The sequence below is a fragment of the Podarcis vaucheri genome, assembly GCF_965113315.1.
Source record: "Podarcis vaucheri genome assembly, chromosome: 5".
NCBI classification, from domain to species: domain Eukaryota; kingdom Metazoa; phylum Chordata; class Lepidosauria; order Squamata; family Lacertidae; genus Podarcis; species Podarcis vaucheri.
In genome coordinates, this window is record NC_138763.1 from 97,423,664 (window position 1) to 97,440,210 (window position 16,547).

Genomic DNA, 16,547 nt, shown 5'->3' on the forward strand with positions numbered 1-16,547 from the left:
AAGGAAACAAGGAAATGAATGTAAGGTATGGAAAGACTGATGTATTTTTTTAAGTATTTTTTATCTTTTTTGTATTTTGTATTTTTTCTTTTATTTTTTCTTTTGTCTTTCTTTTCTCGTTTTTTCTAATTCTTGTAATTCTTTTCTTTGAAACCTTAATAAATATCATTTTTTAAAAAAAATTGCCATATATCAACTCTGTGTGTACAACAAACAAACAGGACACAGGACACAAAGGCTACTAGAATAGAAACAAAATAAAAAAATTCCTTCCAGGAGCACCTTAGAGACCAACTAAGTTTGTTATTGGTATGAGATTTTGTGTGCATGCACACTTCTTCGTGTACATGCACACGAAAGCTCATACAACAACGTGGGTGGCGGATGGGATGCGGGTGGTACTGTGGGTTAAACCACAGAGCCTGGGGCTTGCCGTTCAGAAGGTCGGTGCTTCGAAGCCCCGCGACGGGGTGAGCTCCCGTTGCTCGGTCCCTGCTCCTGCCAATCTAGCAGTTTGAAAGCACGTCAAAGTGCAAGTAGATAAATAGGTACCACTCCGGCACGGAGGTAAACGGTGTTTCTGTGTGCTGCTTTGGTTCGCCAGAAGCGGCTTAGTCATGCTGGCCACATGACCTGGAAGCTGTATGCCGGCTCCCTCGGCCAATAAAGCAAGATGAACGCTGCAACCCCAGAGTCGGCCACGACTGGACCTAACGGTCAGGGGTCCCTTTACCCTTTACCTTTAAGGTGCTACTGGAAGGAATTTTTTTATTTTGTTTCCACTATGGCAGACCAACACAGCTTCCTGCCTGGAACTGCTACTAGAATAGGTTCATTTTGACATTATATGGTTTGTGTCACCTTTTTGAAAACCCAGCAGCATTCTGAGAATTGTGTTCAAATTTCTTTGTGAAATGGAGCAATAAAGGAGCAGAATGTGATCCTCAGAAAGTATCTCATGTGCATCACAATCAGAGAGAAGCTAGATGTTTCTTGGCTGCCCTTTCCCTTCTCTGTAGCACCCAGCCACTCTGACTCCAGTGCTGGAAAGGCAATATTGCTTGCTGCTTTAGTTTTCTGAATGTGACAGTGACTAGCCGTTGGGGGAGGTTGTTGACCTGCCACTGGTTAACTTTCAAGTGTGTGTGTGTGTGTGTGTGTGTGTGTGTGTGTTGTGTGTGTACCCACATGTGTGCTCCTTTTTTGTTCTTCTTAGTTGTTCTGTGCGCGAGCAACACTGTTGAGTAGATGGAAGCTGAGCTGGAGCAGGAAGGGTTTTCCACCCCCCTCCTTCTCTCCCCCCCCCCCCCCGCCTCTCTTGCTCTCCTGGCAGTCCCAGACTCCAGATGTTCAGAATGCTAGTTGGGAAGTCCTGCTGGCGCCACTCAGGGCAGAGGGCAGGGGAAAGGCACGCGAGCTGGAACCCAAAGCACTCAGTCACTGCAGGATTTGGCACACCCCCAGCTTTCTGCTGGCACATTCCCCAGCACTCTCCTAGCCATCTGTTCCAAAAAAACACTTTCAGAACCTCATCATCACTCAGGATACAACATTGAGAGCAGCTGTTAGGGGAGGCAGGAGGGGGAGGGAACCCTGCAAAAGGTCTCTTTGTGAGAGAGGAAACGGGCTTTTAAATAACAGAATAGTTGCTGCTCAATAAAAGCTTTCGGCTAAAATTTGTTTCTGTTTATAATTACGTGTGTGTGTGTGTGTGTGTGTGTGTGTGTGTACATGCAGAGAATTAAAAATAAAAGGATTATAATGTAAAATGTTGTACAATATTGGTGTACCAATACTTTGTTGCTGCTCGTTAGTGGTCAGATTGAAATAAAATCAAGCACAAAGAACAAAACAAGTTTTTCACGCGAGGTTTCCTTGACAGCCTTTTTTGAAGGCTTTTACTTTTAGAATGCAAAAGGCGAACATGAGACAAATGCTTTATGACAATAAGATTGCCTATAATCTAAGTTAGAAGGTGATGAATAAATCAATGGTGATAATAACCAATTTGGTTGCAGTTGGTTGAACTACCCGCCCCCCCCAACACAACCCCCCCCGCATTGTTGCAATGGTCGTGCATCCGGATCATAGTTACTTAGAACTAAGCCCTTCTGAGCTTAATGTAGCCTATTCCCAAATAACTGTGTGTAATATTGCAGTTTTAAGTGCCAAGGAGAGTTTAGGAGATTTCAGGACTTAAACTTCTGGGTCCATGAGCAATTTTTCTTAAACAACTACTATGTAGTTTACTCTGTAAGGTTTGGAACTGCAGATTGCTTGTGCAAATTGGAGGGACGTGGGTGGCGCTGTGGTCGAAACCACTAAGCCTCTTGGGCTTGCCGATCAGAAGGTCGGCGGTTCGAATCCCCGCGACGGGGTGAGCTCCCATTGCTCTGTCACAGCTCCTGCCAACCTAGCAGTTCGAAGGCACGCTCCGGCAGGAAGGTAAACAGCATTTCCGTGTGCTGCTCTGGTCTCGGTGTTCCGTTGCGCCAGAAGCGTCTTAGTCATGCTGGTCACATGACCCGGAAAAACTGTCTGCGGACAAGCGCCGGCTCCCTTGGCCTGTAAAGCGAGATGAGCACCACAACCTCAGAGTCGTACATGACAGTTACAAGAGCCACACAATTCTTGTGTAGCACCAGTTATATAAAAGTAACACCCAATGAAGTAATTTAATATTCTTGAAATAAGGGTACAACCATGGTATAGATGTTGGGACACAGGTGGTGCTGTGGGTTAAACCACAGAGCCTAGGACTTGCCGATCAGAAGGTTGGTGGTTCGAATCCCTGTGACGGGGTGAGCTCCCATTGTTCGGTCCCAGCTCCTGCCAACCTAGCAGTTCGAAAGCACATCAAAGTGCAAGTAGATAAATAGGTACCACTCTGGCGGGAAGGTAAACAGCGTTTCCGTGCGCTGCTCTGTTTGGCCAGAAGCGGCTTAGTCATGCTGGCCACATGACCCAGAAGCTGTACGCTGGCTCCCTCGGCCAATAAAGCGAGATGAGTGCCGCAACTCCAGAGTTGTCTGCGACTGGACCTAATGGTCAGGGGTCCCTTTATCTTTACCCTATGGTATAGATATGAGCTGGGATTCAGTTGTGGCAGACCTCGGCATCTCATGTTTCATGGATGACTCCAAAATCTGCTGCCACCGCCGCCTCTCACCTTCCATTGGAATAATAGTGGCAAAGCCTACTTGGGCACCCCATAAGCTCTGAGCCGGTGTAACTGCAACAGGCGCACTCCCTATGAGCCATCTCTGTTCAGTGTTGTGCTGTTATGATAATTACATCAGCATCTCTGCTTGCCAGACAGAACAACCTGCCATCTCCTCTGCCAGCATACTGTTCTGAAGGTTTTCCTGACCCACACCTCCCAAGGCAGTTGAGGGGCACTGGGGGAGGAAGCTTTGTCACTCATTGCAGTAGCTGCTACTAGCAGAAGTAAACAGCTGAATATGGACCACTGTGTGATAATCACCATATCCATAAATATAGTTGCTTACTGATAACCAAAAATGTTAAGTGATTGAATGGGGTGGCATTTAACTATAGATTCAAGGGAGAAAAGTTTGAAGGGAGTTGGGTATGTTTAGCCTGGAAAAGCACGGAGTGAGACACAATATAATGTCCATCTCAAATATTAGAAGGGCCCGAGGGGTAAGACCCAGGCCAATAGGTACAAATTCCAACACACACACACACAGAGAGAGAGAGAGAGAGAGAGAGAGAGAGAGATTTGAAACTTCCTTGTGATAGGAGCAGCTCAACAGTGGAACAGACTGCCTTAGGAGGTCTCATTCGGTAGAAGTTTTTTTTAAGCAGAGGCTGATCCATCTAGCAGGGATACTAGTGGATTTCCTTCAGCAGCAGGGGGCTGGACTATAGATGACCTTTGAGATTCCTTGCCCCTCTATGATCCTTTAATGCGAGCAATCCAGCAAAAGTTAGTTGGCAGTACATCCTGCAGGAGTATATAGCACGAGCATTTGCATGTTTAGTCAAGTTAGTAAGTTGTTTAATAGGACAAGTGCATGGGGTTAAGTGTGCATGGAATTAGAGCCTTACAGCACAGTCCTACAGCTGTGGCATCCTGGGTCAGCATCTTCATTGAAGTCTTGTGCATGGTTAGTTCAGACTCCATTAGCTCATTGGCATTTTACATGCCTGTCTTCTTCTTTTGCTCAAGCATTCAGATGGTTAGCTAGATAGCACTAGAGATGCCCGAAAGTGGTTTTAAGCATTACAAGTGACTATGACCTTCATCACAAACTAATGTTTGCTAGATCAGTCACAGTACTGTTACATGCACACCAGTGTCCAAGCAGACATATTTCAAGGATGCATATTTCAAGTCTGCATTCCTTAGAATGAAGGTTATTGGCAACTGTGCTGTATATGGTTTTATTTACACATATATACAGGCTGGGCATAAGCTGGAAGGTGTTGCAGCATCAACACTCCAACAGATCTTTCTCCCCCATTAGTTTTGGAGGCTTGGGAGCAAAGTTGTAAATTCAGATTAGGCATACAGAGGGAGTAAGCCCAGCCCAAGACAAAAACTGCCCTCGTGTCTGCTGCTCTCTTATCTTCACCAGTGACAACACCTCCATCCAGGCAAGAGGGGACCATCTGGAAGTGTCTCTAGCTGGTAGTTTTTGTGCTAACCAGTCACCTATATTATTTGGTCACGCAAAGAGATACTTAACAAAGAGACTGGTTGCAACATGGCTTGGCTGTAAACCAAGATGGATGCATGAATCCTTTGCTCTCTTCAGACTTCTTGGAGGAAGAAGAAAGGTCCGTGATGGCGGAAGGCCCAGGGAAGGTGTCAAAGCCCACTAAAACAGTGGCCCCAGTCAGTGACAGTTCTGAACTGAGTACTTCCAGCTTTCTCACCTGCTCTCAACCAAAAACATTTATAGATCATTTTTTATTGCTATGCAGTGAGAGGTGTGTGCAGACCTTGAGCAGTGTGCAGAATCTTAATTGTCAGGGCCAAGGACTGCACACCCATCAGGATTTGAGCCAAGAGACACTTGAGCATGGGAAGTCCTCCTAGATCATAGGTGCTTAGAAAGGCAGGCATTGTCATGAACAGTCAAATACAACTAAATGACAACAACAAACATGGTCATGCCTGTGCAGAGCTTGTCTGAGGCCTGGGGCAGGAGTCTTGTTGGTTATCCACAAGGCTTTTGATAGTCTTGAATGGCCCTTTTTTCTTAAACTGCTAGAAAAATTGTGATTTGGTCAGAGGTTTTTAGATCTAGTAAAACAATGTGTTCTCTGGTCACTGCAATTAGGGTCAAGGTGCTGGACTTGTGGTTGCAGTGAGGAGGGTGATGAAGCAGGGTTGTCTCCTTCCCCCTTCCTCTTTACAATTGTGGCTGAGGCTTTAGCATATAAGATAAGCGCCAGTTATGACATTAAAGAAATTATGATCAGCGATGAAAAACAGGCCATAAGGTTTTTTTTGCTGATGATACCTTGAAAATGATATCAGATTCAGAGGCAGGGATTTCAGAACTGAAAGTGGAACTTGCTAATTTGCAGGAGGTTACTGGTTTAGAGGTAAACTATGCAAAATCCTTTCTTGCATACCTTAATCTACTACGGCAGGTGTCTTGTAGCACTTATGGCCGATACAGGTCTACAGGGAGCATGCTTTAAATATTTAGGAGCAATGGCAACAAAATGTTTAGCAGAGCTTCTGCAGTGCAACTCTAGCTGCTGCTGAAGTCATGGCAAGCCCTTACTCTCTCTCGGTAAGGCTGATTATTGCCGTTAAGATTATGTTCCTGACAAAGCTTTTATTTATGTTTCTAACATTGCACACAGAGTTCCACCTTGCCCTCTTGCAGTGGTGGCAAAGGTGTATTGAAGACATCTGCCACAGGGGAAAGCAAGCTAGAGCAAGCAAAACAGTGCCATGCACCAAGCCTTGGTCTGTGAGGAAGTCATTGCCTGAATGTCAGTGGCCATGAGGTCACCGGCCAGGCAGCTGGTTCTGTGTGGCAGCTGCTGCACTTAAAACAAAATAAAAGGTGACACAGCGGTGGCCAGGCAGCTGCAGCACATTCTTCTGCTCCTCCAACTGGAGCAAGAGGCTCAGTGTGCCTAGCCTTGAGAAGATAGTAAGTGCATGCTTGTGACCACATGTGCACGCAGTGAGGAGTTGTGACCAATCCCACTTTCCCAGTTCATGCAACCCTATAATACATATTTGCAGAATGTGTTCACTTCATACTTGCATGCATCTAGTATGTATTGTGGAAAGTGGTTTGTCTGCCTGCCTATTCTCTATGGGTTCTGTTGCCTCCCAAGATAGGTAAAGGTAAAGGGACCCCTGACCATTAGGTCCAGTCATGACCGACTCTGAGGTTGCGGCACTCATCTCACTTTATTGGCCGAGGGAGCCGGTGTACAGCTTCCGGGTCATGTGGCTAGCATGACTAAGCCGCTTCTGGCGAACCAGAGCAGCGCACGGAAACGCCGTTTACCTTCCCGCCAGAGCGGTACCTATTTATCTACTTGCACTTTGACATGCTTTCGAACAGCTAGGTTGGCAGGAGCAGGGACCAAGCAACAGGAGCTCACCCCATCGCGGGGATTCGAACCGCCAACCTTCTGATTGGCAAGTCCTAAGCTCTGTGGTTTAACCCACAGCGCCACCCGCATCCTGCCTCCCAAGATATCATTGCCCAATTGGACATGTTGCCCAAAATAGCAGGATAGAAAATGTGTTGAAGCGCTTTGTCTGTCCTGAATCTTCCAACATTCATCTTCACTGGATGTACATAATTTCTAGTGTTAGGAGATAGGGAGGGAAAATGTCTCTCCATCCATTTTCTTCACACTATACATAGCTCCACGTACCTCTCTCTAATCTCCTCCTACCTTATCTCTAAACTAACCCCCCTCACCCGAAAAAATGTTGAAACCTTTGCTCATAGGGTAGCTGCTGCATTCTATTTTCGAAACGTTTTCCAGCTCCACAGTATCCTTTTGGGATTGAGACAACCAGAACTGTACACAGTATTCTAAGTGTTGTTGTACCATAGATTTCTATCATTGTATTATGACAGTGGCAGATTTATTTCTCATTAAACTTCTTTGAGATTTTTGTTTACAATCAAGTGATATATAAATATTGTGAAATAACTAAATTAATATTTAAATCCTTTGCTCAATGATCCCTAGTATGGAATTCACCTTTATTTAAGCAGTTACTGCAAACTGGGCTGATATCTTCTTGGAGATATCCACCATGACCCTGAGGTCTCATTCTTGGTCATTCAATGGCAGTTTAGACCCCAAGAGCATATACATGAGATTAAGAGAATAATGTATATCAACAATGTGTTTGACCCCCAACGTGATACCACTTTACACTTGTTTACATTGAATTGCGCTTAGCATTTTATTACCCATTCACTCACTTTGGAGCTCTTTGCAATCTCTTTTTCTTTTAAACATCCGGAACAAATTGATGTCATCATCAAACTTTGCTACCTCACTCCTCACTCTTAACTCTAGATCAGTGGTTCCCAATTAGCTAATTACTGAGGACCCCCTATTTTTTGAAAGCTGGGCCATGGATCCCCTACTTTTGAAAATGGTACCTGGACCCCTAATTGGAAACCTCTGCTCTAGATCATTTATGAACAAGTTAAAAAACACATGTCCCAATATTGCTGCTGCGGGACTCCACTTCTTAATTCCGTGTCCATGTATGCCTACTCTCTGCTTCCTGCTATTTACCCAGTTCCTCTCATCTTAGTCTATGACCGCTAAGTTTATTCAGGAATCTTTGGTAAGGTACTGTGTTAAAAGATTTTTGAAAATCTAAGTGTGCAGTGTCAACTGAGTCACCTCGATCTATGCACTTCTTAGCCCTGCCAGGGAACTAATAGGTTGGTGAAGGAGGATTTACTCTTGCAGAAGCCATGCTGGTCTGCTTCTGCAAGACTTCTTCTATATCCTTGGTATTTTTTTATTTGACCGTGCTGTCCACCAGTTCTCCCAGAAGACACCTTAAGGTAACCACTCTATAGTTTCCTAGATCTATTTTAAAAAATGGTGTTACACTGACTGCTTCTCAGTTCTCAGGTACAGAGAGGCTGATCACATGGGAAGAATAATCCTGCTAATCAATAGAAGAATCAGACATGGGATAAATTGCAGTAAACATTACAGAGCAGGAAAGGGGAGAACTCAACATGTGGTTGCTGTTTGCTGCAGCAGCTCGTGCTTCTTAAAGTACTATTAAAGGTAAAGGTAAAGGGACTCCTGACCATTAGGTCCAGTCGTGACCGACTCTGGGGTTGCGGCGCTCATCTTGCTTTATTGGCCGAGGGAGCTGGCGTACAGCTTCCGGGTCATGTGACCAGCATGACTAAACTGCTTCTGGCGAACCAGAGCAGCGCATTGAAACACCATTTACCTTCCCACCAGAGCAGTACCTATTTATCTACTTGCACTTGGACGTGCTTTTGAACTGCTAAGTTGGCAGGAGCTAGGACCGAGCAACAGGAGCTCACCCCGTCACGGGGATTCGAACTGCCAACCTTCTGATCAGCTAGTCCTAGGCTCTGTGGTTTAACCCACAGTGCCCATACTCTTACATCCCATTAATTCCAAGTAAGACTGTGACCATAATCATTTTTTACTTTTCTTCCTGGGCCACCATAATATTTCTTCTTAGATGCTTGTCTAGACAGCATTCAGTTCTGTGGGATGTTACGTCTGCCTGCACGCACTGTAATCAAAATTATCACTTAGGAAAATAATCCTTTTAATCAATTGAAGAATCAAGAGTGATTCCTACTTGGTTGTCAGATGTTCTAATAAAATGTCTTTTTTCTCTCTAGGAGTAACAACTGACCAGGGTGAATCCAGTGACAGTCCCATCCCATGTTGTCATAGCACACATTGTCCAACTGAAAACACAACCTTTCCTTAAGATGAAGACTGCCAACAAGAACTCTCTGGATGTGAGAAAACCATCCCAGAAGTTGCAGATGCTTTCTTCTTACATCATTCTCTTCTTAAGCCAACCACAGTCTAGTATGTGCAATGTATTGAGCACTTTCCCCCTTTGCTTCCATAGGAATTATTACCCCCAGCAATATAGCGTACTGCGATTTCACTGTAAATGCCAAAGATCTGGTGGTGATTATACACTTGTCACTCAACCTAATGATATGATCCACTAGCAAAAGCAGTCCTCTGCATGTATCAGGAGCCATCCGCATGAATCAGATTTGCTGTGGGAGTCATTGATTACTTTCAATGGAATGCACATTGAAATGCGTCTTCCGTCTGCGTTTGGAAGTGAATGGAGATGTAAATCCCAGTGGAAGCGATGAAATGCAGACAAATGGGTGCATTCGGATGTATATCTGATGTATGCTTGTGATTCCTGATGTGTGTGGACACGTCCTTTGGGCTGTGACATCAGGGTCTTGTTTTTTACTGATATGACACCGTCCTGGAGTAGAAAAAATCCCAACATTCCCTTATATAATGTCATTATCACTCCCAGATCATACTTCATAAATCTTTTCTTTCTGTATTATTTTTAATCATCCATTTGAATGGATATTTCTGAGGCACTGAAACCAGGATTTGAAGGAGGAAGCAGCTAAGACATACCAACGTTTGTTCCAGAATTATTGATTTTTCTTACTTTCAACAGGAAAGTTCTGTTTCTTTGATAGTTTTTCACACAAAGACACACACACAGGGAGTAAAATAGTGACAGAAAAGAGAACTGATAACTACAGGAAACATATTTTCATATTTTAAACATGTCATTTAACCCAATGTATTAACCTTTATACCAAAAAAAAGAAAGAAAAAAGAAAACAAAGGATAAAGAGCAAGAATGTAAAGTAGCAGAACTATTCCAAAACTGTTTGTCAAGTCGTATTTTGGAATGTAGCAATGTTTAAAAACACATGTAATGCAAAGGCATTTGAATTCTATATTGTATCTTTCACTTCAAATTGAAGTAAAAAAAAAAGGTATAGAAAAAACTCACTTGGAGTAAGCAGGCATTATAAATAGTTCATGTCATACATAAGGCGTCTGCTAAAAATGAAGAATATAATTCAGTCTCACAGTCAAATAATATGGCCTTTTGAAGTCAAATGAAATGGTTGTATGAAGTAGTTAAATTTGGGTTTCTGTTATTTCAGTATAAATTGGGTATTGATTTACAAAATGCAATGGGTTTGAAATTAGCCTTTTTGTACCTATCAGGTTGGGAGACCAAGTAAGTTACTCTTATCTTATTATATGTATTAGAACAAGACTAAATCCTACACTTTAAGCCTAAGCTAAAATGCAGAATTCTGGACTGTTCAGTTGATGTCCACCACTTTCACTGCACTGAAGGGCTTCTACATACTTTCTCCCTCTGGCGTGGTGATGGTGGGTTAATACTAGATAAACCCCTGGAGGAATAGGACAAAAAAGCTGGACTGTCAGGAGTGTCTCTGGAGCTACAAAATTGATTCCAAGCCCTCACCTTGGACACCAGTTCTCAGCCAGAGGAGCAAGTACAGCAGTTGCAGACCTCAGAACACACCAAGGTGGCAGCTGAAGGTTCAGTGTGATTTCTGCTGCTTCCCAGAGAAGGAAAAGAGACATGTGGTGGTAGCAGGTGACTCCCTATGGAGGAGGGAGGAGCGAGCAGTGTGCAGAGGAATGACTCATGGTTTGTGTTGTCTCTGCACAAATGCAGAGAGTATGGGAAACAAGCAAGAAGAACTTGAGCTCTTAATATTGAATGGTAAATATGACCCAGAAGACACTACTGAAACCTAGTGGGATGAGACTCAGGACTGGAATGTAGAAACTGAGGAGTACAAGCTGCTCAAATGGAATTGATCAAACAGGAAGAGAGGAAGAGAGATATCATAGTAATAGGAGACTTCAGCTATCTTGATATCTGTTGGAACTCAAACTCAGCCAAGAATGTACGGTCCAACAAATTCCTCAGTTGCCTTGCTAACGATTTCCCAGAATTTGGAAGAAGCAACAAGGGGGTCATCTCTCTTGGATCTGGTCCTCACCAACAGGGAGGAACTGACTGATAAGCTAAAAGTAGACAGAACCTTGGGAGAAAGTGATTGTGTCTTCTTGAGTTTCACTATACACAGGCAAGGGAAAACTGAGTGTAGTCAGACATGCACCCTGGACTTTGAGGAGGCTGATTTCAAAAAGCTTAAGGAACTATAGGGTCAAGTCCCATGGTCAGAAATACTCAAAGAGAAGGGGGTTGAAGGTGGATGGGAGTTCCTTAAAGGTGCGATATTGAAGGCACAATGCAGACAATTCCAGCAAGAAAGAAAAGTGGTAGGCACCTAAAGAACCCATGTTGCTGTATAAGGAGCTTACAGATGGACTAAGATGTAAGGAGGGCATGTATAAGAAATGGAAGAAAGGAGAAATCATGATGGAAGAGTACACATGAGTAGCCCACAGTTGCAGGGAAAAGGTCAGGCGGGCCAAAGCTAAGAATGAACTCAAGCTTGTAAGAGAGGTTAAACATAATTTAAAAGGTTTCTTTGGCAATGTTCAAAACAAGAGAAGCGAGCAAGTATTAGGTCCTCTGTGTAGAGAAGATGGACAAATACTATTGAGTGACAGAGAGAAGGTGGGACTGCTAAACACTTCCTTCCAAAAGGAAAGCAATGCCCAACCAGATAACATAATAAATGATGCAAGGAGCGACCTGAAACCCATAATAGGAAGAGAGGTGGTAAGGGAACATCTAGCGACTTGAAATGAATTCATATCTCCAGGGCCTGATGAACTGCACCCAAGGATAATAAAAGAGCTTGCAGATGTAATTTCAGAGCCTATGTCCATCATTTTTGATAATTCTTGGAGAACAGGAGGCAGGCAAGTGTGGTCCTCATCTTCAAAGTGGGGGGGGGGAGAAGACTCTGCACGTATATAAATTTTAATAATAATAACTCCTCCTACTCCTCCTGCTGACTAGTCAGCTTAATGTCAATACCAAGAAAGGTCCTAGAATAGATGATTAAACAGTGAACACTTAGAAAAGTATGCAAAATCACAGCATGGATTTCTGAATAACAGGTCATGTCAGATGAAACTCATTTCTTTTTTTGACATAGTTATAATCTTGGTGGATCTGGGGAATGCTATGGGTGTAGGGTATCAAGTCCATGATATTCTTGTGGAGAAGCTGGTAAAATGTGGGTTGAACAACTGTGAGGTGGATTTGTAACTGGTTGACTGACCAAAGCCAGAGAGTGCTCATTAATGGTTCCTCATCATTCTGCAAAAGAGTGGCAAGTTGGGAGCAGCAGGGTTCTGTCCTGGGCCTCTTGTTGTTCAACATCTTTATAAATGACTTGGACAAAGGAATTGAGGGGATGCTCAGCAAATTTGCAGATGACACCAAACTGGGAGGGGTAGTTAATACCACAGAAGACAGAATTGGGTTTCAAGATGCCCTTAACAGATTGGAGAGCTGGGCCCAAACTAACAGAATGAATTGCAAGAGATAAATGTACAGTTCTGCCCTTAGGCAGGAAGAACCAGCTGCACAAATATAAGATGGGGGGACATCTGGCTTGCCAGTAGTAAATGTGAAAAGGATCTAGGGATCTCAGTAAACCACAAACTGAGCATGAGACAACAAAAGCAGCAGCAAAAAAAGTGAATACTATTCTAGGCTGCATCAACAGAAGTACAGTGTCCAAATCCAGGGAAGCAGTAATCCTGCTCTATTTTGCCTTGAACAGACTTTGCCTGCAATACTGTGTCCAGTTCTGGGCACTACAATTTAAGATGAATATTGATAAGCTGGAATGTGTGCAGAAGAGGGCAACAAATATGATCAAGGGCCTGGAAACCAAGCATTATGAGGAATATAGCCAAAATTCTATACTACTAGGTCATGGCAATCTGTGCTTGAACTTGATTCAATTACTATGTTCTCAGAGAAGTTTGATTCTGATAAAGCATATAGAATGGCATTTGTCCACCTAATGCAGCAGACAAAATCACCGAAAACAGACTGCTGGGTCACACAACCAGAGCAGTGTGGATAAGGATCTCAGGTGAGTGAGGACCCACTTTTTGAAGATTGCACCATCCTCATTGACTTCTACTGTGCCATTACGCTTTTTTGCTGGGCTGCCAGGCCATAGGACCAATATGAATGGACTTAGGATCCCCAGTAAGTGCTCCTCTTCTGGTCCTGCCCCACCAGTCCCCCAGAACACTCTTTTCTGCAGGTTTAAACCAGTAGCACCTTAGAGACCAACTAAGTTTCATCTTGGTATAAGCTTTCATGTGTAGGCACGTCCTCAGATATACTGAAACAGAAGTCACCAAACCCTTATATATAGTGGGTGGGTGGGGTGGGGTTTTTCTCTGGAGGGTAGTATGAGATGGGTATGGTAAACCTGTTGACGACAGTTAACGACTGCAACTAGACCTACAGGAAAAAGCAAGGGATAGTATGCAGATGATTAGCTTATGTAATGAAACAGGAATCCAGTATCTCTATTCAGACCAGGTCTCTCCATAGTTTTCAGTACCATACCAAGAACAAACTTAGTTGGTCTCTAAGGTGCTACTGGACAATTTTTTATTTTTTATTTTTATATTTTGACTGCTTCAGACCAACACGGCAACCTACCTGAAGGTTTAAACCAGTTTAAGGTTATGTCTTGTAGCACATACATTCAAACGTAATCCATTCACAAGTTCACAATCAGCTCAAAGATAAGCACTGTGCATATTTTACAAACTGGTCATGCTTAGGTTTGGTTGGATTGCTCCTTGTTTCTTTCAATACTGCACTTTTTTATAAAAACAAAGCAAACTAATTTAAAACTTAAATATGGCTGGTTTCCCAAGCAAGCTGTGTGTTAAGGTAAGTGCTGTGTGTTTTCAAAGGGTCTTCCGGGGGGAAAGTCAGATTTTGGAGCCTAATGAAAAAGACGGGGTGGGATGAATCCAGTTCATCACAAGACGTGGCAGATGAGGCACAAAACCTCAATCTAGCTCCATACCAGCCATGCCTTCTGAGCCTAGTAAGCATCCACCTAGGGCCGGCCCTAGCTGATGCTAGCTTGTTACGTAGAAGGATGAGCAAATTGCACACTGTTCACATGCAAGGGCCACTGGTTTCTATAGGTCTCTTTACTGGAGACTTCCTGAATTTGAAACTACAACTCAGTTCTGTTGAAAGAAAGGAAACACTCCTCTTGAAGATTTACAGCATGCCTGTTAATATGTGGCTTGCTTTGCCTCTGCTGCATAGCAGAGGCCAGCAAACCATGCACAACTGGAACCCAGTCAAACTTTTATAGTCTTTCAAATTGAAGTTGGAGCCGGAGAGGAAATACTAAAATCCTGCATATACAACTTCTGTCTCTGTGTGAGAGAGAAATTCCATGAAAATCAGTGCAGTGATGAATAAAGTCATATCCCATTTAAATGGATCATTTCTTTCTTTCTTGAACTCCTTTAGAAATATGGAACCTTTAAATATTATTGAAAAATGAGCTTTCATTACAGGGTAAGGACTTAATTAGCACACAACTCATAGTTTATGAAGGCTAGTTCAGTCAAACGTGTTTGCTTACAAAGATAAAACCCACTTAATACTTTTAAATAGCACATCCTATACACATTCAGTTAAAATCAGCAGATCCAGTCTACTGCCTTACTGGTTGTTGTTTTTAAAACACAGGAAAAGCTGCCCTATCTAAGTGTCACTCCAGTCAGTTCAGAGGTGCAGAAAAGACATGTGGCCCAAGCCATTTTGCGGCCTGCAACAGAGGGACACCCCCCACACACACCATGGAGTGGCAGCAGTCAATGCTTATTGCACCCACTGTATTGTCAGAGTAGTGGCCCAAAGTCCTGTGAGACTTGTAGAAGACCTCTCCCTTGCACGGCCAGCTTCTGCCTGCTCCAATGCTGCTGGCTGGTCTAACTGAATGCCAATGGCTGGACAGCTGGTTCTGTATGACAGCACTTAAAATACAAGTGACCCACCGGTGGTCTTCCACAGTCTGACACGTTGCCAGCCAGGCAGCTGCAACTATCAGGGAGAGCAGCAGCAGAATCCTTCCACTACCTGCCCCAATCTAATGTCAGAGGCAAAAAGCTCAATATGCCTCATAGTAACATCGGTCCCAAAAGGACCTATAGCCATTAATCTGGAGAGGGGGCTGGATGGAAAGTCACTAACTGGGGGTTTGTAAGGGTTTGCAATTCATGTCATAGTTCTCTTGGAGAGATAGATGAATGCAAGAGATGAGACAATCTTGAATATCTCTTTTATTTATTAATACATTTATATACCGCCATTCATAAAAATTAGAGCCCTTTACAACAACCAGGCATAAAACCATAAAATGAAAACATATAAAAATTGAAAACCAGAGATCAAATATTGCAAAGGGATATTTCAATTGCCAGTGTAAGCCTGGCAGCATAGAAATGTTTTCAACAGGCATTTAGAGGTTAGAAGGCGCCTGCTGAATCTCTGTTGGCAGAGCATCCCTCGACTGGACTGGTGACACTAAAGACACAGTTTCTTGTTGCTGTCCAATGAGCCTTGCCAGCTTGGGGCGGGGGGGAATCAACAACGATCCTGTAAATGACTACTTATTTAAAGATACATTATAATGTTTAGGTGTTCTTAAGTGAATGGAAGCTGGAGGCAGCTCAAAAATTGTCAAACTCCTACTCGTTTCATATGTGGTAGGTTTGCTGCTGGTTCCTAAGAGCGGAGCAAGGCATAGGAGATCAGTGTGGTGCATATACAGAGGCAGAAATGCTGGGCTGGCTTCAACCACATTGCGCTGACCTCCCCGCACCTCACCTCTGCCTCTCAGAAACCAGGAGCAACCCTCAGCGTTGAAGAGGCATGGGAGCAAACCCCTTTTGCCAGCACTACACCACTGATCACTACTGGTTCTAGGGCTGGTTGACACTTGCACTTAAAAAATCATCACTTGATAACTTCCACCCAAATAAGTTACCTCCATTGAAAAATACTGCATTTTCAAGTGATAGGAAAGTTTTGTCTATGTCTCAGCCACACAGGATGATGCAAACGATTCAAAGTGAGAAAATCACTGAGTACATAAGAAAAATGTACTGAGAAATAACTTTATGCAAGAAGTTTTTTGATCCAATACTTTCCTTCTTCAAATAATTTGGACTGTGCATAGAAATCTGATGCATCACTGTTGCCTGTTTTTACTATTTTGATGTCCGTAACCATGAATATGGTTTGCCAAGTAAGGAGAAAACTTCATACATCTGACAAAGTGGTCCATTCTCCCAAAAATCCGAAATACCACGTAACTTGTTTTGTTATTTAATCTTTGGTTATAAAGAGAGAAAAAGTAAGGTAATTTAGTGAAACACTCTAACATTATAAAATACAAAAATTAAAATTAACAATCTTGTAGCTTCCATAGTATTTAAGTTTGTAGTATTTAAGTTTGTAGTATTTAAGTTTGTAGTATTTAAGT

The 16,547-nt window shown here is 43.1% G+C and overlaps 1 protein-coding gene across 2 annotated transcripts in view; it reads left to right on the plus strand.

Annotated features, from left to right (window-relative positions):
• ATOH8 (atonal bHLH transcription factor 8) overlaps positions 1-14,494 on the plus strand; it is a 35,565-nt gene extending 21,071 nt beyond the window's left edge. Inside the window, exon 3 of one of the 2 annotated variants that reach the window (XM_082223311.1) lies at positions 8,880-14,494. In XM_082223311.1, coding sequence (XP_082079437.1) covers positions 8,880-8,968 — 89 coding nt within the window. In that variant the 3' untranslated portion in view covers positions 8,969-14,494. Of the gene's footprint in view, positions 1-8,876 lie in introns of both variants that reach the window. The other variant, XM_082223312.1, reaches the window with a different exon arrangement.
• Positions 14,495-16,547: the final 2,053 nt, after the last annotated feature.